Source organism: Pongo abelii, chromosome 5, assembly GCF_028885655.2.
Source record: "Pongo abelii isolate AG06213 chromosome 5, NHGRI_mPonAbe1-v2.0_pri, whole genome shotgun sequence".
In the NCBI taxonomy this organism is placed as follows: Eukaryota; Metazoa; Chordata; class Mammalia; order Primates; family Hominidae; genus Pongo; species Pongo abelii.
Window position 1 is genome coordinate 57,264,444 of NC_071990.2, and position 24,188 is coordinate 57,288,631.

A 24,188-nucleotide genomic window follows, 5' to 3' on the forward strand; every position below is an offset into this window, starting at 1 on the left:
AGCTTGACCCCATTTCACACAGTTTCAACAGTGCTGTCACCAGACATATGCCCGCTCATGGTCAGCCAGGGATGTAAAACAACGTAAGTTTTGTTTCACTGTGCAAGTCTGACCAAGTGCCTCATGGAGCATGGTCAGGCAATGTGAGCCACAGTCTCAAAAAACAGCTGAAGGACACAATAAATATGAGAGAACAAGCAGAATATGTTGCTCTGCAGTCTGGGAACCAAAGCAACCAGTGCTAGAACTCTCAAAGGATAAAAGGATGAGTTAACCCAACTTTTCTGAATCTTCCTTATGTTTGTTGGCTCATTCTACAAAACACTCAACTGCTAGTTTCTCACGCCCCTAAGGAAAATATTAAGTTAGTACAAAAGTATTTGCAGTTCTTGCCATTACTTTTAATGGCAATTTATTCACACACCTAATAATATGGATATATTAACTGTTCTAAGATTGATTTTTGTAGGAAGAAGGGGGTCTTATATCCCCATTTTCTCTCTTCCCACTATCAACTTGAGTCAAGGCAACCATTATTTCTAGTCTAGATTGTCACCACTAGTCTTGAATGTCAACACCAACAACATGTTTTGAAACACATTCTTGATACACCTCGAATAATATTGGGCTTCTACCTTCTTCTGGAACTAAGCCTCCGTGTCTGGATTAGTAACAGCCTCCTAACTAGTCTTGCTGTACCAAATATTATTGTACTCTCATTCCCAAAATGGTGTGTTCTTTACTCTTCAGGTGCGGTAATCCAGATTCAAGCAATTCTCCTCTTCTCTTCTATGATCAAATCATATTGATATCAAGTTATATGAACCATATGTTCCCTCTCTCCTACGGTAGTTTGTTCAAGCTACTTCTACCCTTGGAACATTCTCCCCATACACAACGTGACATGGCACATATCAGGTGCTCAATAACTATCTACTGAATAAATGGAGAGCAGGAGACCCAAAAGAGCAGGAACAAAGGAAGTATTAAAGACAGAAAAAGTACGAAAGATCAGAAACACGTTGCCTGTTTTCATTTTGTATGAATGAGTTTTAACCCTGCCATGTAAACTTTGTCATTTCAGAAAATTAAAAGGTTTCCAATTAACCTCACTTTCTGATAATAACAGAATACCCTTACCCATGCACAAAAGTGTCCAATGGGGAACACAAGCCTCAAGACCACTCAGTGAGAACCTAGTGTCAAGCAAGAAAGCTAAGATTCATCTGAATCACTTATCTAAAAAAATTTCATGAACTTGACATCGTATATAGCTTTAAAATGTCTTTTCAATAAAAGAAAACAAGCCAACCTATCTCATCTTATAGCACACTGATTTCATTCACAGCTTATTACTAAATGACCCACTTACTGCTAAATGAATTGCAACAGCCTCACCCGTGTTAGTCAGCTGAATCTGTAAATGTGAAAGTCCTATGAGCAAAGTCAATGCCACCAGACAACTGGGCAACAGAAGCACCCTATTTTTACAGATGCTGTCATGGTTATGGCATGCACTGAGTACACAGGAACTGCCAACTCCAAAGTTGACTTAGATATTCCCCGAAAGCTTATTCACTTTTTTAAAAAGTATGTATTTTATTATTCCATACAAAGAAAAAATGCAATTTTTATTTTTAAACATTTTTAAATAACTACATAATTTATTTTAAAGTGTTATCAAATAATCTAAATAATTTATGTCAATAGTAGAAAAAGCAACATTTCTGAAGTTAAGAAAACAGAGATATTTAACTTAAATAAAGTTATATAATGAAGATTAAGAAATCATGGGGATTCAAACTGAAGGAAAGCAGAGATAGTTGGCGGATGCCCTCCTCTCACTACTGAACAAGCTTAGACTAAAAGAGGTGATGTCATTTGCGTAGGGTCTCACAGCATGCTAGTAGGAGACCTAGGGTATGAGCCCAGGTCTCCTACATTCTGGTACAGAATTTACAAGAGAATGGCATTTCTCCTTCATGTCTAGAAAAGAAATCTATCCTTACAAGTCAGACTAATTTTTCTTCTCTTTCAGTAGCCACAGTAATCCAGCTTCCTCTCAGTGCACCTACTGCCAGGAAAATGGCTGCACATAGATAGGTCATGAAAGGGAATCCCTTGGCTTTGCCTCACTCCTAAAGGCAGACCCTTTTCACTGGAGCTTCTCAGCTTCTATATTGGGAAAGGAGCTGATACACAGAACACTACACATTTTCAGAGGAAGATACAGTCCTGGATCTCTCACATGAACTGGATGTCAGTGTCCATAAAAATTTTCCTCACTAGACCAGTTGTACCTCCTTAACCAACAGCCCCCACCCACCCCCCACCCCACACAGAAGAGCAGATTTGCCTCTGGCATTATGTTCTCTTCCTCTCTCATATCAGAGTTACTCTCAATAACGCCTTTGAAATGTATCTGTACTAGTGAAGTGTAAATAACCAAAATGAGCTTCAAAAATTGGTTCCAGACCTAAGTAAACTAAAGAGCTTCTGCACAGCCAAAGAAACTATCAACAGAGTAAACACACAACTTACTTTTAACATGGAATAAATATTTGCAGACTATGCATCTGAAAAAGAACTAATACCCAGAATCTATAAGGACCTTAAACAAATCAACAAGGAAAAAACAAATGACACTTCTGTTCATGTCCATTGCCCGCTTTTTAACAAACATATGAAAAAATGCTCAATATCACTGATCATTAAAGAGATGCAAATCAGAACCACAATGAGATAGCATCTCACACCAGTCAGAATGGTCATTATTAAAAAGTCAAGGCTGGTTGGCTTATGCCTGTAATCCCAGCACTTAGGGAGGGCAAGGCAGGTGGATCACCTGAGGTCAGGGGTTGGAGAACAGCCTGGCCAACATGGTGAAACCTCGTCCCTACTAAAAACACAAAAATTAGCCAGGCATGGTGGTGGATGTCTGTAATCCCAGCTACTCGGGGGGCTGAGGCAGAAGAATCGCTTGAAGAGCAGAAATCACGCCACTGAACTCTAGCCTGGGCAACAGAGTGAGACTCCGTCTCAAAAAAATAAAAATCAAAATTAAAAAAAAGTCAAAAAAATAACAGACGGTGCGGTTGCAGAGAAAAAGGGATGCTTATACACTGTTAGTGGAAATGCAAATAGTTCAGCCCCTGTGGAATGCAGTTTGGAGATTTCTCAAAGGACTAAAAGCAGAACTATCGTTCAACCCAGTAGTCCCATTACTGGGTATATAACCAGATGAAAATAAATCATTCTTCTAAAAAGACATCTGCACTCGTATGTTTATCACAGCACTAGTCACAATAGCAAAGACATGGGAATCAACCTAGGTGTCTGTCAACAATGGACTGGATAAAGAAAATGTGGTACATACAGCCATACATAGAATACTACACAGCCATAAAATAAAAAAGCAAAATCATGTCCTTTGCAAAAACACAGATGCAGCTGGAAGCCATTATACTAAGTGAATTAACACAGGAACAGAATACCAAAAACCACATTTTCTGACTTATCAGTGACAGCTAAACATTGAGACACACAGATACAGAGATGGGAACAATAAACATTGGGTATTCCAAAAGTGGGGATGGTAAGAGTGGGAGAAGGGTTGAAAAACTACCTATCAAGTATTACATGACAGGATCATTGGAAGCTCTAACCTTAGGATCACGCAATATACCCATGCAGCAAACCTGCACATGTAACCACTGAATCTTAAATATTTTTTTAAATGGTTCCTTCCAAGGTATTTCCATTCCAACAAATTGACAGGGTTTTCATTGTTGTTGTTTTGTTTTCTATTTTTATTTTAGTTTCATGCTACCTTATCTAAGAAGGCTGACAAAGTTTTAAGCTAACTATGGAATTTGAAGAATATAGTCAGCACACTGTATGACACATAATAGATACTTAGTAAATATTTGCTAAAGAAATGAGAGGATGAATGAAGGTGGGATCACAGGGGGAGGGAAGGTGGCAGCCTGCTCTGGTTACACAGAATGCTCTGTGTCTAAAGGAGAGAAAGAAGTGTCCTGTTAAAAGTTTTGAAAACTTACAGAATTCTTTCTATTTAAAGGATGATCACAAAGTATTTCCTCTTTTCTCCAGAAACAGAAGACAAAAGGATATAAGTTATAAAGCACTTTACGGTCTCCTAAGTCTTTTTCACATTTGTGACCTCGTTTAATCCTCAAAACAAGAAACCACCCCAATTTTAAGGATGAGAATAATAAGACCCGCATTGAATGTAAGCCTTCTGACTCAACATCTTGTAAGTTCTCCTCCCCTACCCTGCCAAGCTAAGTGACTCCCCATAACACTGCTAAGGGAGCTTTACCTATCCATGGACCACCTCCTTCTACAGAAGCAGAAACTGACTTGTGAGACACACAGTGGATGTAGAAATGATAGTCAAATGTTCTTCTGTGCAGAACACAAATCCCTATTGATTTAGAGGTTTACATACAAAAACGTTAACAAATGAAAATTCAATCCCTTTATATGTTTCTATTAAGATAAAAATAAGGATTATATTCTATTTGAGAGAGTGTAGGTATTAGTAAGAATGAAAGCAGCAAGTCAGAAAAGGTCAAGCTCAGGATTCTTCTCCTACCTGATGAGTTTCATTATTGCAAGAGTAAAACCTTAACATCAGGAGGAAGATTGATGCAAAGCTGTGGATGGCAGCAACTGGAATTCAGTTCCTGTTCCCACTATTTTCTAGCCCTGTGACTTCTCTGGGCCTCAGTGTCTTCTTTTGTAAAATGAGTATAATAATAGAACCTTCTTAGTGTGAGAGACTAAGAGGTACACACACGGCTGAGAACGGTGCCTGCCCCACCGTGAAAGGAGGCATGTAAGAGGGTATTATATTACTAAAACTCTTTTATTCACATCACTTGACACCATAGTCAAGCAAAAGCAAATTCCATATTGAATTTGTCAACACAGGCAAATATTTCCAAGCCAAGATGTTTGTTTCCAAGGACAATTTCTTTAAAAATGTTTAAACTATTTTGGCAGAAACAAATGTAATCAACACATTTTTAGCATCTGCTTCCAAGTTAAAAAAAAAAAAAAGTGTGAAAATGCTTCACAAAATATTTTTAACTGTAAAGATAGCACAAACATTTTAAAAATTTTAACTGGTACAAACTGCCTATATAAGGGAAGGGTGAAATGGAGAACAAAAGTAATTAAAAAGTTGATAAAGTCCAAGTGCTAATGCTCTAAATTGATAACTACTTTGAACAAATTATCATTTACTTATTTAAACAGGGGGGAAAAAGCTACCTTTTTTTGTAAAGCCAAGGATTTAAACTGTGCATGTCCTTCACTTAACTTAAAAGGCAGAGAAAGGCATCATGATGATAGGGACCAAAATTCTATATAATTATTCTAAAACTATATTTTCACAAACTGGTTATGAAATCTAAATGACTAGAAATAGTCAAGAGAAATCAATATGAATGTTCATTTTTAAAGAAAGAGATAAAATGGTTCAGCAAGAAATGAGTTAGTCAATTATAGAATGAATGACCTTCGTCTTCAAGATCTGTGGAGCAAGGCTAAACACATTCAGATTTTATCCCGGTCCTTGAATTCCAATCATAAATTTTATAGTCTGAGCTTCATAAAAGAGTTGGTGAGAGAAAAAAAAAATGAATAAGTATATTTCAGGTAGGTTGAATGTAATTCCTCTCACATTCTGAGATAGTTCTTAATTTTTTTTCCAAAGTTTTTTAAATACAAAAGCCAAGGTAATAAAAATATTCAATTCTTCATTATTCAGAGACCGACAATATATTGTGTACAACAGCCACACTCATTTCTTAACCTTCTCTCTTCGGCTTCTTTACTTTAGGCCACTGCACTGTTCATTAGCAATTCACCAAAGGATGGAAAGGAACAGAAACGCAGTTCAATTTTCATTACTTAATAGAGTCACCACATGGTTTGCTGAGAAGTTAAACTTATTCCTGATCATCACCCCAGGTGACTAATTCTCAGGTGACTAACTTTACAGCCATGGTCCCTGTCATTTGTTATGAACAAACAATGAGATATAATGCACAAGGAAAAGAGCTACGTTTTACTTATCTCTGAGTGCCTAGTTTGGGTTCAATACATAATATATGTTTGATAAAGAAATAAAGGAAGAGAGGGAAAGAGAGAGGAGTAATAACACTGGACAAACAAAAAGGCATACACTTATGCACATGAATTCACAGAAATTTAAAACTGGAAGAGAAGTATGTAGGAAAAGGAGAGTAAATTGCATCAGGTAAGAGTTCAGCCTGGCAGACAATTTTGGGTTAGATCAAAACTGTACCACTCATTGTTAAGTGAGTTGAGTAAGCTACTTAACTTTCCTGAGACTCAGTTTCCTCATCTGTAAAGATGGAGCTCATAACAGAACACTTCAGAGACTTGCTCTGAAGATTACTGTAGTTGTGGAGTGCTTGGAATATAGTAGGACTCAACAAATAGCGTTATTATTAGCAGTAGAATCATGATCTAGTCCAGTATCCTCCTTTTATAGAAAATGAAACTGAGACCTAGAGAAATAAAGAAGACTGCCTAAGTCATGCAGCTCTGTGGTGGCAAAGCCTGACTAGAAGAACTTCGATCTTCTGCCTGCCAGGCCCGTAGTCCACATTGCTTATCAGAAAACCTACATTAAGAAGAAAATGAGATGGCAAATACTAAGCTAAGGTGATGCTGATTTTCTAAATCTGGTGTGTTTTTAAAAATACATGAGCAGGTGCCTAAAACATATACAATACTGTCTCATGACAGAAGATATTCTGATTAAATTAAATCTCTAGCAAGGTGTTTTTCAATAAGCAATCTAGAGGATTCTCCTGCAGGGACCCTGGGGCCAGGCTTTGAGAAGTACTGCTGCAGAATAAGGATAGTAAAAAGCTCCCTATTCGACGTCCTGACCCTTAGAATCACAAGCAGAGCACCCACCCTTATCTATTACATTAGAATAACTGTAGGTGACATCCAGGCATCTATCTTTTTTGAAACATCTTCAGATGACTCTTACATGTATATGGCCAGGTTAGAGAACCCACAGTCTATAGATGATGAAAACAACTATCTTTGCTAATATCAACTTAACAAAACTGGGAAGAGGTGGGATTTGTGAAACTAAAGAAAAAAGAATGTTTTCTGGAAAGAGCTCAAGGACAAAGGTAGGAAACCTTGTCACAAGGTACAAGGTGAGTCTTCAACAACAGAAGATCCTTGAAAAAGGTACAAACACTGAGCTCATTACTCCTTGTCTCGCAAAACAATCTACCTTCTGCCACCTGTTTATAACGTATACTTCACAGATGACACTATTAACATCAATTCCTGCTCTAACTTTTTAGCAGTCTCCCTTAAATTTCATTGACAAGTAAAACAAGTGGGATGCCGTGCCATAATTTAACTCAGGTAATCTTATTTACCATGTTGCCTTAAGGATTTATTTAACCTCTCTGAGTTTCCATTTTTTCATTCTGTATATGAGGCATAGTCTATTTTGCCTATTTCATAGAGTTGTTGGGATGATCAAATGACACAATGTGTCTGAAATCATTATTCCAATTCCAAAGCAGTATACAAATCTAATATACTCCTTTTTTACCTACTTATCCTAATAAAAACATAGCATGTTGATAACATTTATATGCAGCAGGAAGGGCTGGATGAGTGGCCTCCACAGAGCCCCTTGAACCAGGAAGACCACTCTAGATCAGCGTGTCATTGCAATGACTCAAAAGGGAAGTAGGCTGAGAATGATGAATGTCATAGGACTAGGGGAGATCAAGTCAGGTTAAGATAAGCTCAAAAAATTGTACATTATTCTACTTAGAAGTTAACTCGAAAGTTGAGTCCAACCCTACATGCAACTCAGAGCAAAAACTGATCACACAGGGAAGCTATGAAAAAGAACAAACAAAAGCAATGTTGGTTAATCGGCCATTTCCGGGATGAAATGCCAATGAAGCGTCTGGAAGTTTCATTGCAGCATTTGCAACTAATTCTCCAATGAAAAATGTAGAATCCAATGCAAGATAAAGAGCTCTGTGGAAGTTTCCAACCAAAGATAATTAAGAAACAGAGTCAAACACCTCCAAAGTAACAGGAAGAATGTCCTAAGAGGAATAGCTAAACTCTTGATTTGGACTCTTTGTGTGCCACAGAATAAATAAATAGTCTTTATCTGAACTACAGAGACATGAGATGTCAAACCCTTCAGATAAAATAATGACTACCCATTCAGCTTTGACCTAGAAGATGTCAGGCTTTATATACATTGCATCACAGTTATTTCGCAAATCTGACTGGTCAGTTTATGACTTATTTCCACATATATTTTCCACTGAAGAAAAGGCTAATGTACCACTAAGGAAACAGATTATAAAAATTTCCATTAATGCAAAAATGTACAACTTACTTGAAGCCAAATTATGCAAGAAAACAGTTGGAAAACATATGAGAAATTAAACAAAGTGCTTATATTCATAAACATATAGTAGTCAAGTAGCTTTCTATTGGACTAGCCTTTATGACAAAGCTACACAGATAACACAGATAATGACACAGACTGAATGCTTTCTTTTTAAAATATAACCACTGTAAAATATAAACAGAACTGATGACATAATATTGGCAAGGTGTAGCGGTGTATATAAACAGGACACCTTCAGGAGAACTCAGCAACCAAGGTCAGTGATGATGGCGCACACTAACCCTCATAAAACCTCATTCTATCATTATGCAAATGATCTCTGCTCATTGATACAATGACCTTGCCAAGAATGTTTTACATCACAAATATTCTTTATGTTCAGATTTTTTATTAAAAGATAAAGTTAGGAATAGCTTAAAGAAAAAGCCATCAACTCCTGAGTAGTAACATGTAGAGGTTATCTGGATAATACATTTTTTGAGCAATTAAATAAATACCTATCTAATTACATTTTAAAGACAAGTAAAAACCCCAGATAAGTAACTTGTCTAAAGCTAAATATCAGTGTTAGGAATAAAGATCTCAACTTCCTAGTAGTCTGTGTCATTTTCAAATTCCTATGGCATGCTACCCTAACAATTTCTGATTTTAGACTGGGGCTGGGGAATAACATAAAGGAAGAGAAAAGATGTACCCTAGCCCTCAAAACATATGCACAGAATTGACAGCAATTATGTGAATGTTTCTGCACATGAAAATCAACAGAGAACCAGAATCTGGCTTTTCAAACTCATGAATCAGCAAGTCGGTATTGACTGATAATTTTACAGTATCCTATTATTTGTTACAAAGCTATTGCCTTCTCAGACTATTTTCTAATTGAACTTTTACCTATAGTCCAACTAAGCTTCCACAGGCTATTCCACAGGCAAAGTCAAGAATCATGAACCAGAAAAATTCAAACGATATGCACTCTCTTACTGTAGTGCTTTTTAAAGTCTTCCATCAATAATGAAAATGTACAGGATTTTTAGACTAAAGTGTGATCAAAGAATGTGCACAGCACAAAAATAAAATCATAATAATCAAACCTGAGGCTACAAACAAAACGCAAAAGAAACTCTATAGCTTTTACATACACTAATATGAAAATAACTTTATAAAAGACAAATTAGATGTGAGTCTGATGTGAGCACCTGGAACACTTATTTACTTGAACTCAGACTCCACATTTCACTTACCTCGTTTCCATCTGTGTCCTTAGAAACAGAGGACATACTAGTATAAAGGGAATGGCATCTCTTTTTTTTAAACTGAAAATGCTGTGTTGCATGAGGGCAAAATCTCTCAGTGTTTTGCTTTTCTTGAATACTGCTATAACTTTTTGGTGGGTCTTCAGCAAACCCACTTTTTTCGAGTGATCTTTCTATACCCGAGGGAACAGAGCTTAAGCTGGCTGCCTTTCGAAAAGAAAAAACATCAGTTTTTTCCTGGAATGTTATTTTGCTTGTGTTGACATCATCTAAATGTTTCTTCCTCTTTGCGCAATATGGAGTGCTGTCTTTTTCTGAAATCCTTTCATCCAGTTCACTAACTTTTACTTCTGTTTCACTGTCTTTAGCAGGAGAAGTGTTCACATGGTCAGACCAACTGCTTACAGCATTCGGCAGAAGTTTCTGTTTAACACTGTCAGCTACAACTTCTGTCTTCTTTTGCTGAATACCATCTCCCAGTGCAGAGTTTAGGGTAAAAGATTCCTGCTGTACCAGTCCCCTGGATAAAGGAGCTGGCTGTTCTTTTGAAGGCTGACTGCTGCTCTTCTTCTTGCCTTCATTTTCATTGTTTGCCTCAACTAACTCTTTGTCGCCTCCAGTTTTCTTGATCGGTTTTCTTCTGAAATATTTTCTTCCAGGAGAGTATTTTTCAGGGTTCAAAGGAGTTTTGGCAGGATCTACATATTGTTCTTCTTTCTCAGCTCTTACACATCCACAGACATTCCCCATTTGATTTGTAGGAGATCACAGCTCCACAGATTCACTCATTTCAAAATCCAGAGCTTACTTAGATCTTCTCCATTAAGTCTGAAAATTCCACTCTGACATCTGTTCCACACAGACTTCATGACCATCCTCTTCAGTCTGAGGCCATTTTGCTTATGAGAAAGGCACACACAAGAAATGCTGTGGCATCCTGCCCAGCCGGTCCGTGTCTCATTAGACACTGTGGCTTATTTCTGGCCACCAATCCTCTTAGACAAACATTACTGCTCACTGTCAAATTACAACACTGATGAGCTCTCAAGGCAAACCCTTAGCTTCACTGTATGAGAAGATTATGACTGTTTTTAACTTACAGTTTTCTGAAATGCAGATACACTAACGAAGTTTGCACTTAACCTTTGAAACTATTTGGTGGTTCAACGAATGAGAGCAAACAGAAAGCAAACACCAGTCAGGAGAGATTTAGGAAAATGCCCTTCAAATTTGGTTTCAAAGTGCCTTTCAAATTGAATTTCAGAGACTCTCCACCCTCCACCGTATAATTTTTTTTCTTAAGAAATACCAACTAATTTTGGTACTTGCATACAAACAAACCAAAAGCTCAAAAATCTCTGTAAATTACATTAAGACTCTTATTCAAAACAAGACATAAAAATAATAAGCTGATTCAATAGCTAGCAGGAGAGATAATAAGTGCTAAATGCTTATAATTCTCTAATAAAATTGTTTCTAAAAAAATCAATCTTTTAAAATAGTTTATAATACTTTTCAAACAATATAAATTTCCAAGCCATCACCTTATGTAATTATTAGGACTTTAATGTGATACCAAATAGATAAATTATATAATTTAAAGCATGAAACATTTAGCAAAAGGAAATATATGTGCATTCATATATATATACATATATATATGCAGTTAAACTTTATATGTAACTTTTATAATCATATCCTAGTTAAATATTATACAGTTTTTATGAGGGCCTTGCTGGAAAAATAATGAATCAGTATGAAACTTGATTATCTAAGGTGTGCATATTTCTAACACTGAGTCATAGATATGGTAAAAAAAAAAAAAAATTAGAATAGCATGAAATGGATTTACACGTAAGCAGAAATCATTTCACTACTAAAAAAATTAATAATTGCCTTTCACTAGGTAGTCTTTAGACTGATCAAAAGATGGAACTCATTATATTTTACTAAGTAAGAATATTCTATTAGTCAAGATAGCAATGATACTGCAGATGTTTGTCAATAACAGATCCTGCATTGTAAAAATTTTCCTTAATCATTTAAAAACATTCTCCGGTAGCAAAAACTGAACATCCCAGAAGACAAGCTGGTAAAAATAAGGTCTCAGATTTTTTTTGTTTTTAACTTGATTTTCAATGTATTCAAAGGCAATGAGTGGTACATTACTCAAGAGACTATAAATGTATAATGGCTGATATTTGTACTAACATGATGGAGGGGCAACCAGTGATCTGCACTCCTCCATCCTTCCCTCCATCTCTGCTGATGAAGTTTAGATATTTGCCCCTCCAAATTTCATGTTGAACATGTGACTCCCAATGTTGGAGATGGGCCTAGTGAGCAGTGTCTGGGTCACAGGGGTGGCTCCCTCATGAACGGCTTTCTGCCATCCCCACAGTAATGAGTTCTTACCCACTTAAGAGTTAGTTGTTTGAGGCCAGCAATGGTAGTTCATGCCTGTAATCCCAGCACTTTGGGAAGCCAAGGCAGGTGGATCACTTGAGGTCAGGAGTTCAAGACCAGCCTGGCCAACATGGTAAAACTCTGCCTCTAATAAAAATAGAAAAATTAGCCAGACGTGGTGGTGCGTGCCCATAATCCCAGCTACTTGGGAGGCTGAGGCAGGAGAATCACTTGAACCCAGGAGGTGGAGGTTGCAGTGAGTCAAGATTGCAGCACTGCACTCCAGTCTGGGCGACAGAGCGAGACTCCGTCTCAAAAAAAAAAAAAACAGAGTTAGTTGTTTGAAACAGCCTGGTACCTCCTACCCCTCCTCCTCCTTCTCTCTCTCTTACCATGTGACAATCCTGCTTCCCCTTTGCCTTCCACCATGACTGAAAAATTTTCTGAGACCTTACCAGAAGCAGATGCCAGGACTATGTCTCTTGTACAGCCTGCAGAACCGTGATGATCCAAATAAACCTCTTTTCTGTTCTTTATAAACTACTCAGCCTCAGGTATGCCTTTACAGCAACACAAAATGAACTAATACACCTGCCAAACTAAGCAGCTGTCCATTTCTAGGCCATATACACTGCTACCTCTCCCAGAAATGGCCCAATTTAGTCTGCCTGGTTACTGGCATTCATCTTTCAAAGCCTATCTCTAATATCTGTGAAAATTTCTCACATTCTCTAAAGCCATTCAGATCCCACTACAATGCTCCTTTTCCATACATTTCTATTTTCATTTATATCACCAATAATATTCATCACCCTATGTTATAGTTAATTTCATGTACACTCTCCCAATAAACAGAACAATATACTTCATTACCTTAGTATCTCTGGATCGAGCATGTGGTGGCTAATGATATAGGATTACTGTAATGATAATGCTTACCTTCAGAAAGCCTGACTGAAAAACAGATTCCACTTATGATGCTATAACAAATATTGTTAAAATAAAACAAATTGGTCTTTTGAAATTGCTTCTATTATTGATGTAAAGTATAGAGAAAAAGGCTGAGTCACTCTGAGTGAGGATGATTACCACTGTTATAAATCTGTATATCTTGGCATAACCAAAAAACAATTGTAATCTCTAGTTATTGTCATACTAAACAAAGTTATTTCATTTAAATAAGAGAGAACATTTCCATTTAACCAAAACATAGATGTGTTCCATTCCAAATAGATTTTGGTCTAATTTATGAACATTGGTGGTAATTTGTTACATCATCTTATAATTAAAGCCCTAAAATACAATGGATTCTAGAACATCATGCCACAGTATATTAGAAGCAAAACTTTTTTTATTTTTTTGAGACAGAATTTCGCTCCTGTTGCCCAGACTGGAGTGCAATGGCATGTTCTCAGCTCACCACAACCTCTGCCTCCTGGGTTCAAGTGATTCTCCTGCCTCAGCCTCCCAAGTGGTTGGAATTACAGGCATGCACCACAACGCCCGGCGAATTTTGTATTTTTAGTAGAGACCAGGTTTCTCCATGTTGGTCAGGCTGGTCTTGAACTCCCAACCTCAGGTGATCCACCCGCCTTGGCCTCCCGAAGTGCTGGGATTACAGGTGTGAGCCACCCTGCGTGGCCTGCAAAACTTCTTTTGATACTTCTGTGACTAGTCTTCCTCTCTCCTCCAAAGGCAGCTGAACCCCAAAGGGCTCTCTTAGTATATAATTCCTTTTTGAAGACTTTTGCTTTAAATTTTCTCAAACTCAGCCTCTAAATACACTGCTTCTACCTCCCAACCCTTCTGCACATTTTGGCTTGTTATTTTCTAGTCTCTGCTCCCAGGAGCTTGGGTCTCCAATGTCTTCCTTCTAGAACAAACTATTGACCTCTACTCCATCTTCATTTTCTTGTGGTCTCTAGTGGCATTTCATACTGCTCACCATTCTTTCCACTTGAAATTCTCTTCCCTTGGTTTCATCAGTACATTTTCCTATTACTTCATCCATCTCTCCAAATGCTCCTTTTCTCTTTCCTCAGCAGAATCTTTTCCTGCTGGCCTTCTCCAAATTTTTATGCTTAGTGCTCCATCTCTTCTCCATCTGTGCTCTTCTCTTGGGTCCCCTGAAGATCCCTTCTTTCTGATAAAATCAGTGATACTTGTGTAGTGATAACTTCCCCAAGTCTGTATCTGTACCTCTGGCTCCTCAGCTCCACTCATGTCTCCAACTGCTCAGCAGATAGATGCACAGGATATCCCACCATCCCATCAAGTCCACCCAGAAAGTCAGTGCTTTTCCCCTTAGCATCACCCCTGTGTCTCTCAGTAGTCTACTGTTTCTTAATCTCTCAGGCTAAAAAGTTTTGTTATCTTTAACAAATCCCTTTCCTTCACCCTGTATGCCCTGTGTCCAAGTCCCTTTCTTTCTTCCTGCAAAGTGTGATCTCTTCTATTCAATTTTGCATCCCCAACTGAGTCCTGACCTTTATCACCACCTCGGCTTCACAGCTTATCTCTCTCACTATGGACTCTGCTCATTTCTATCTAGTTTACGTAGAATTAATGGATGTTGTTTCCTAAAACACATTTTTTAAAATTTAGCAAAATTTAATTGAGCAAAAAACTATTTGAGAATCAGGCAGCCCCCAAACCAGAATGGATTCAGAGAGACTCCAGCACATGTCCTGTCACTGAAAAAAGATTTATGGACAGAAAAAGGAAAGTGATGGACAGAAAAAGGAAAGTGATGAACAGAAACACATTTTTTTTTAAGCTCAAAGTAGTAACATGACTTACCCACTGGCATCACAACAGTAAGTAAAAGAGCCAAGAACGAAACTTAATTCTACCTCCCTCCGAAGCCTGAATGCTTTCCATTGCCCCAGTGATCCTTGGTCTAACATTCAAAATTCAGACACAGCTTACCTCACCAGCTGTTGATGAAGTGATTAATTCTCTCCAATAGACCTCTGACTTTACCATCTGGGGTTCTTGCAGTTTCAACTCTGCTAAAAGCTCTAGGATATGATCCACTTAGGGCTAATTAAATGATCCCTGACAAAGCCACTGAGGAACTCCGTATGAAATCAACTTTTTGGCCAATTCTACTTAGACTTTACCCAATTCTGATAACAAGGTCTGGTTTGCGCTTCATGCCAAATTATTGCCTTCATTTAGGTTCAATATCTTTGATCCCCTAAGGATAGAGTCTTCCAGTAATGCCCTCAGCCCTTTGGGGTCCTGGCTTCAAGTTCTGGTTACTGGCTCTCCTTGACATTAACAGCTCAGCTAAGTGGATATTCACCTGTATTAGCTGCCCTGTAGTCTGGCTGGCTAACACCTTTTCCTTCGATTACCTAGATCTCCATGAACGTCCTTCTGCTGAAACTATTCAGCTGCCTGTTCAGGTCCTAGACCTACCTAGACTCTGATTCCTGTAGCTCTCCATACCTGTCAAATCTATCCTGTTCCCAACAAGCCCCCCAGGTACATTATTCTCCACCATTTGTCTACATAACCTGTATTTCAGCCAACTTTAAAAAAAACAACAATTTTTTTTTTTTTGAGATGGAGTCTCGCTCTGTTGCCCAGGCTGGAGTGCAGTGGCGCAATCTTAGCTCACTGCAACCTCTGCCTTCTGGGTTCAAGCAATTATCCCACCTCACCCTCCCGAGTAGCTGGGACTACAGGCACATGCCACCACACCTGGCTAATTTTTTGTATTTTTTAGTAGAGACGGGGTTTCACCCGTGTTAGCTAGGATGGTCTCGATCTCCTGACCTCATGATCCACCCGCCTTGGCCTCCCAAAGTGTTAGGATTACAGGCATGAGCCACTGCGCCCAGCCTTAAAAAAAAGTCTTATTCCTCACCAGATTTGTTTCAAAACCCCAGGTCCTTTTTGAAGCTGGCAAGCGATCACTTCCTCCTTCAAGATCCAACTGTACAGTAATCAATCAGTAACATGTACTGAGTGCCTACTGTGGGTCAGGCTCTGTGCTGTACACAGAACATTTCTGGGTTTTTTTAATAATTTAAACTTTTATTTTAGATTCAGGGGGTACAAGTGCAGATTTGTTACATGGGTATATTGTGTGATGTTGAGGTTTGGGGTACAGATGATCCCATCACCCACATAGTGAGCACAGTACCCAATAGGTAGTTTTTCAGCCCATGCCCTTTTCCCCCTCTTTCCCACCTCTAGTAGCAGAACATTTCTTGAGCAGACCAGCAGTTAGTAAACTAAAGCAAGTTCTAAAGTTAGGAATCTCCTTAAATCAAATGAAGATTCTTTTTAATGTATCACTTCCCAAAAACTAAATCAAAATCGGTCCTCAGTTGGCTCAGGTTTATTAGATAATAATTCAGAGTCAATAAATTTGCACTTTCCTCAAATCTAAAGAGAGAAAGCACAGCTCTGCATAAAACATGAATACTTTTCTTCTTCACATCTCCTTATAATTATACTGCCATCTAGTGTCTATCAAAGGAGGAAATAGTTGACAGAGCTAAGAAACTGTATTAATAAAAAACATTCTAAATAAGGACTAATCATAAAACATTTAAGTATCTAGAACAGGTAACACTTTCCAATGAGCAAAAAAAGTGTGTCTCCAGTCAATAAAAAGAAATATGTCTTCCAACTCTGAGATAACAGACATTGTCTTTAAAACTATATTTAAGTTTATCAAGAACAGGAAACTAGTTGCCAGATTCACAAGCAGCATGTTGCTTAAAAGAACAATTCAAATATATTACTTAAAGAAAGAAGCTTGAAATTTATTTTTCTTCCATAGAACATGAATGCATCATTCACCCTTCATATGAACCACCTGAAAAATAGCAATTAGATGCTGAAATTAAGAAAATTTGGGCTTACCTGAAAGTGCAAAATTATTGTCCAGATTAATCCCAAAGTCAATTTGGGATTTCCATCTGTTATGTCATCATTTCTAATATTCACTAATTTCACCTGTTTTGTATGTGAAGAAGAGATAAAACCAACTGTTTATCAAACCTGAACCAGTTATCTTTACCTACATAAAAGCAATTCTAAATTATACAAAGAAAAAATGGAATAATTTGAATACCAGTAGTCAACTAAATACTGTTTTACCCTTATTCTCAATCATTTTATATTACAAATCATATGGTAACAACAAAGAAAGAGCAAGTATGTATTATTGCATTCTTGTCTTCCACAGCAGGGATCCCCAACCTAATCCCCAAACCTATACGATAGGGACTGGGCTGCATGGCAGCAGGTGAGCAGCGGCCCAGGAAGCATTACCACCTGAGCTCCACCTCCTGTCAGATCAGCCACTGCATTAGATTCCTATAGGGGTGCAAACCCTATTTGTGAACTGTGCATTCGAGGGATCTAGGTTGCACACTCCTTATAAAAATCTAATGACTGATGACCTGAGGTGAAACAGTTATATGCTGAAACAACCCCCACTCCTCCCACCACCCAGTTCATGGAAAAATAGTCTTCCATGAAACCAGTCCTTGTTGCCAAAAAGGTTGGGGACTGTTGTTCTAGAGCAAGTACTAAAAGCATTCACTTGTCAATACAAAACTACAACTCCTCAAGTGAGAAGTCCTAAATATTTGAGATCTTAAACTTAGAAATAATTTTGTCTTTTAAAAATAAATTTTATTTTACTTTTACCATTAAGTATGAAACTATCCTAACAATTCTAACAATTTTCTCAAATTTCCATTACAAGGTTTTAAAATAACTAGCATTATTTTGCTATCAATGTGCCATAAATATATAAGTCACTGGGTATTTGGAAGGCTGCTCAAATATTTTAAAACAATATAATACTCAGACTTAAAGCTTATCAACTGTCAAACTGTACATTCAGGTAAATAAATCAAATGATGATCCCTAACATTTACTTCCTGGACAAAATCATTTAATATCATGAACTTAAATACTGAGAATTATATACTATGATATTTAACATTTTACTTCTTGGACAAAATACTGCCAGAAAACATTTCAGAAGTATCCATCTGGAAACTTTCACTAGAATGATGAATAATGAGCAAACAACAATAACATTTAAAATATTTAAGCACTGAGGATTTACTAGTATTTAATAGGGAAAAGCATTTTAATGTTCATAATATTGAAGAATAATAATGAAGAAACAATAAAAGCTAGTGTTTACCTCTCCCTCTCCCCCTTTTTCTCTTGCCCTTTTTTTTTTTTTTTTTTTTTTTTTGAGACAGGGTCTCATTCTGTTACCCAGGCTGGAGCGCAATATTGCAATCATGGCTCACCACATCCTCAATTTCCTGGGCTCAAGTGACCCTCCCGCCTCAGCCTCCCAAAGTGTTGAGATTACCGGCATGAGCCACCACACACAGCCTCTTCTTTTTTTTGAAACTATTTAAAAAAAAAATTGCTGCCCCCTCTGACTCTCACTGTCTTCAATAATTTTCAACTCCCCTGCATTTTTTTGTACTAATTGAAAAATTACTAATATTTTGGCCTATGACACCATAACGCATAATGCCACCAAATCAAGATCATATCCAATATATTATTAATTCTTTTCCATGATTTCTCCTGATACCTCAAGCAAGTTGGGGGCTATTGTCAGAAATGTTGTTATATCTTTACTCATAAATTATCCAATATTATCTACTTATAAAAAACAGCATATTGCCTTATCACTACTAAGTATGAAAAATGCTTATACTAAATTAAAAGTATTATATAAAGTATTTTTATAAAAATTAACTATTTTTATATACTAAGTGTAAAAAATAAAGCATTGCTTCCCCACAATTAAGAACTGTTCATAGGCATTCTTAACATTCTATTGCTACTAAAATGTCATTAACTTCCTAGGCAAATGCAATCCAATTCAGACAGAAAGAAAATCAGAAGTTCTTACACAGATGGAAATGTAGTCACTCATAATTCCTCTGGGCTTATCTCTACTATTAACTTGTTTTCTTGGGAGCAAATGTTTAAAAACATTTTCAAATATTTGCTTCACCAAAGCACAAGCTTACTGGTTACAATTCACAGGCAAATTTAACCTTGTCATTCCTTGACATGTTTCTACATAGATGTATTAGTAACATATGTTTATATGATTACAGTATTTTCAAAACATCATACCTGGCGTCTTTTCAAATAGTCAAGTGCAATTTGTACATTCTGTAGTCTGTGAAAACGCATCCGACCTTTTTCTCTGGGCTAAGAACAGAAAAATGCAGGTATAAAAAAGAGTTTCTGTTATCACAGACCATGCTGATTTAAATATACTTTCTGTTCATCTTAATATATCAAAACAGTATTTACCATTTAGGTAAGGCCATAAGATTTTCTAAGAAGGTTTCAATTTCTTTATATTGTCTGAGATTGAATGTAAACTATTAGGGATTTTTTTCCAAGTATGTTTTATTTAAACATATACTTTATGACAAATTTTTTGTTTAAACAAAAGGAAAAGAGAAAATGTTACAGAATATACAGACTTTTAATATTTGGTAATAAAACAATGCTAGCCTACAATTATTTAGCTATGGAGGCACAAAAATAATTAAATATCATTCATCATTTTACCTTCTTATTGAACACTATTAGCAAGAGGGTTTTTATAACTGTATACACACACACACATATATATATACATATGGCATATTAATGAAAATGAGATAAAGTAGCATGCAGTTAGTATAAAAATCACCAAGAAGGAGAAAGACAGAGAAGGTTTACTTAGCCATGATAGAGAAAGAGAGAAAACCAATTAAAACCATATATTTCCTCTTTATTTTATTTTAGCTTTTTCACAAAAGTGGACACTACGATAATTAGAAAGGACTCTATACTCGTTTTACACTACTTGGGGATGGACACAATTATTTTCTCAGTCTCAGGAAAAGTGAAAGACGAGAATTATTTTCCTTAATGCCGTTTCCCTTAAGAAACGTTACAAGTTAGCAAGAAGGAAAACATAAGGAAACAGAGCTGAGAAATGCTTAGCAAAAATACAAAGAATGGAGCTGAAATTTATCACATAAAATCTTCCAAAGGGAAAAAAGAAAAAAGACAATTGACAGCTTTGCTTCTTCAATATGTATAGGTTGCTGAAGCCAAAGGTGCCATAATAAAACAGACAGCACACCACAGAAGGAAAAGTAAGCTCTGCATAACAAGTAGAAACGATGTTGATAAATTTACCCACTGGATCCAACAAAAGCACAATTTCCAGTAAAATCAAGGGGCACTAGGTATGTAGAAGACGAAAGAAGAAGCACGTCTGTCTTGCAAAGGTAGGCTGCAGTCAACTAAGAGTCATGGAGATTAAACAGCTCTGTGAGTTCTATTGGAATACTGGATTTTTAAATCTCCCTTTTAAATACATGAGATATATTAGAGAGGTAAAACATGTCCATCAAATACCTATTGCCAAGAGGTGTGGTTTAAAGCAGAAACTTAAATACTAAAAAAAATTTCCCTAAGTTCTTTCATAAATAGTTGCCATGTTTGAAATATCATGTCCAGAAACTGAATGAATTTGCACAAAAATTAGCAGACTTGTAAAATTTCGATGTTTATATACAATGTATATAAAATTGTTTAACTAAAATGCCATCATGTACTTTAAGTCTGTTTAATTACCATGCAATGCACAGTAATGTATAAATAATTCAATCATTTTAGCTCTCTGAAGATAATTAAAGAGAAAATATTTCCTTTATCCAATTTTTTGGTACACACACATCTACCTCAGTGTGGGTTTTGGCCCTTTCTATGCTTTTCTAAAAAGAAGCCTGAACCCAGGAGTTACTTCTCTATCAGGTTAGCGCTCACCGCATGGGAACGGCTAGGTTAGTCAAGTTATGGGGGCGACACCTACCCCCTTATCCTCATCCTCCACATCCTCATGCTGTTCATATTCGCATGCTTCTGTTGCACTCACCAATCGTAAGGTCTTCAAAAAATCTCGCTCCCTTGGCTAATGAATATAACAGACAGAAGATAGGACAGCAAAGACACAAGACAGACCAGAAATGAAAAGAAGAGCATGAACAGAAAACATAGTGAAGGAGAACAGGTAACAAGAAGAGGAAGTAATGTTCACAAAAAAAAAAATGACACCTACGGAATGGGTTAGACCATTTTTCAGAAAGCAATGTTTATTTTCTTGCTATTTGTAAGTCTTTTAATATGTGGTTATATTATGCATCCAACTTCTGCTAAGCAAAAAAACCCAAAGGTAAAAAAGAAGCAAGAACAAAAATAGTATTTTAATTATAGAACTGATTATATAAGTGAAGTAATCAAAGTGCTTCAATCTCTCAAATTCACATCATTTGAAGTTTGAAAATGCTTAGGAATCTAACCAAAACTTCTTTTTCAGGCAGAATTCATAGCTCAGAAGATGAATGTTGCAAAAATCTGAATAGTCTGTACTGAAAACACACTGGTCCTATGCAGAAAAGATTACACGTTCTTCAAAATAAAATAAGAAAGTTAAAACTTACCAAGGTATCTCCTGAAAGAACCTCTAAAAGAGAAATCAGATTGTGTCCATCCCTTAAGTCTTCATAGAGATCATTCACATGTTTTCGAACCTACAAAGAGAAAAGCAAAATTTGGGGTCCTAGAACTCAGAATCATCCTTAACGTTCTTAAACATAAAAAGGAGACAAGCAGAAAACATTCCTCACATGGTACTCATTCATGCACCTATTTTTAAATTTTTTAAATGCTTATTACTTAAAAACTAAATTTAATTTAAAAACTTAAAAGTGAATTTCAGATTAATAATTCAAAAAGAGAATTCAAATTATTACATTTTTAAGACATTAGAACAAACATAAGCCTGGACTACTACATGGGGTTACAATTCTTCAAATACGGGCAATGCCCTGACTTTATTCATGATTCTCGATACAGTGACCAGTGCCACCTTAATGAGAGGGTAGAGTTTTCACCCCCGCAGCTGATCTTCTACTTCTAGCCTAAAACAGGATCAAGGATGCTGACGAAAATTTTTTAGAAATCCATAGACGTGAGCTGGGTGAAGAGTACGAGACTCTACATATTATTTTATCAATATCCTATGAGCCTATAATTATTTCAAACAATTTTTTTGAAATCCTTATGTGTCAGGTTAGAAGGCCTCTGTCAAACCCTTCCTCTGCACAATGTAAGTCTTCTTATAATGGAAGATTTTCAAAACTAAATAACACTAGCACAAAATCAACACTCAACCTACAACAGCCTTCCCCGTTCCACAGGCCTGATTTAGAAGCCTGTGATTTTAGAACCCAAACCACCAAAGATTTCCCAAAAGCTTTGTTCAGTCTGCCAAGTAGGGATAGCTCTAGTAACCACATGGCCCACTGCAAGGTTTGTGTTGGACAGACAAATGTCAAAGCAGGCCAAAGCAGGCTATTAAGATGGCTGTTCCACAGTGGACTGGTACATTTCCATTTTCTCGCCTTTCAGTGATTCTGGGCTGCTCCCATGAAAGGAGCCTAAGAAGTGGGCCAGAAAGAGGCAGGAACCAGAATCCCACCTACTTCACCCATGGCACAAGCCCTGTATACAAATGAATCCAACTCCTTTGCACTTCCAAAATGTCAAGTGAGTATATAGCACAAAATAATGAAAAGATCTAAACTTATGATCAAAACTATATAACTACACAAACACAAACACAGGAAGAGGCCTAATGAAAACTGGAAGCAAACTTTTATGGTAAGTCTCTCAGTCCCCAAAAATAGTTTAAATCCCATAAAACTTTATTATCTTAGTTGACTCTCTCTATATATGTGTTTTACAATATCTTTTGTTAGTGTCAGAAAATGTTTTTGATTGATGAAGAAAAAGTTCCCTTAGGAATTTCTTATCAAATTTACCAGCTTTTACATCCAGTGTTCTGGCACTGTTTACATAAGTCACAGAACCTTTTAATATTCAATTACCCATCTAGGCATAATTAACTACAAGTAATATAAATACTAAGCTTAGGCTCAATAGCTCTACCACAAAGTAACTGTTCATGTCAATAGTACCTTTGAAATGACAGCAAAACTGAAGGCAAATCAAATTACTTTTAACCAAGTCTCCATCTTTACAAACTGACATTTTATTTTGATTTCCTAATTTCCAAGGAATATCAGTTGAATCTCTGATGTCATAATACCAAAGTAAGACAAAGTTTAAAAATATTTTATTTCCCCCCAAAAAATGTTATAACACATTTTAAGCAATCCTTGTTTAGAAAAACCTGTAAATACAGCCAGGCGCAGTGGCTCACACCTGTACTCCCAGCACTTTGGGAGGCCAAGGCAGGTGGATAAATCACCTGAGGTCAGGAGTTTGAGACCAGCCTGGCCAACGTGGTGAAACCCCGTCTCAACTAAAAATACAAAAATTAGCCACGCATGGTGGCAGTCACCTGTAATCCCAGCTACTTGAGAGGCTGAGACAGGAGAATCACTTGAACTCAGGAGGCGGAGGTTGCAGTGGGCCGAGATCAAGCCACTGTACTCCAGCCTGGGTGACAGAGCGAGACTCCGTCTCAAAAAAAAAAAAAGAAAGAAAGAAAAACCTGTAAATAACCAAATAAGTTACAAAAGAATTATCCATTCAATTAGAATATTTACCTTGAGATACCATGAAATGACAACTCTCTCAACTTCTCAACTGTATTTCAGAGATGAATCAATTTTCAAGGGCCTCTTCAGGAACATATTACATGCATGATATGTATGCGAACAGATAAGCACTTAGGGAAATGAGTACTAATACTGCAATTTCCTACTCATGGACTGGTTTCATGGGAGACAGTTTTTCCACAGATGCAGGGGAGGGTGGTTTTGGGATGAAACTGTTCCACCTCAGATCATCAGGCATTGGATTCTCATAAGGAGAGCACAACCTAGATCCCTCACATGCACAGTTCACAACAGAGTTCACAGCCATGTGGTGGCTCATACCTGTAATCCCCAGCACTTTGAAAGGCCGAGGTGGGTGGATCACTTGAGGTCAGGAGTTCGAGACCAGCCTGGCCAACA

General features: G+C 37.0%; 1 protein-coding gene across 18 annotated transcripts in view; it reads right to left on the reverse strand.

The window, feature by feature from the left end:
* DST (dystonin) overlaps window positions 1–24,188 on the reverse strand; it is a 482,223-nt gene that overhangs the window by 218,711 nt on the left and 239,324 nt on the right. For all 18 annotated transcript variants that reach the window (NM_001133823.2, XM_054556951.2, XM_054556941.2 and 15 more), the window contains 3 exon segments: window positions 17,011–17,103; window positions 19,273–19,350; window positions 21,645–21,734. In NM_001133823.2, coding sequence (NP_001127295.2) covers window positions 17,011–17,103; window positions 19,273–19,350; window positions 21,645–21,734 — 261 coding nt within the window.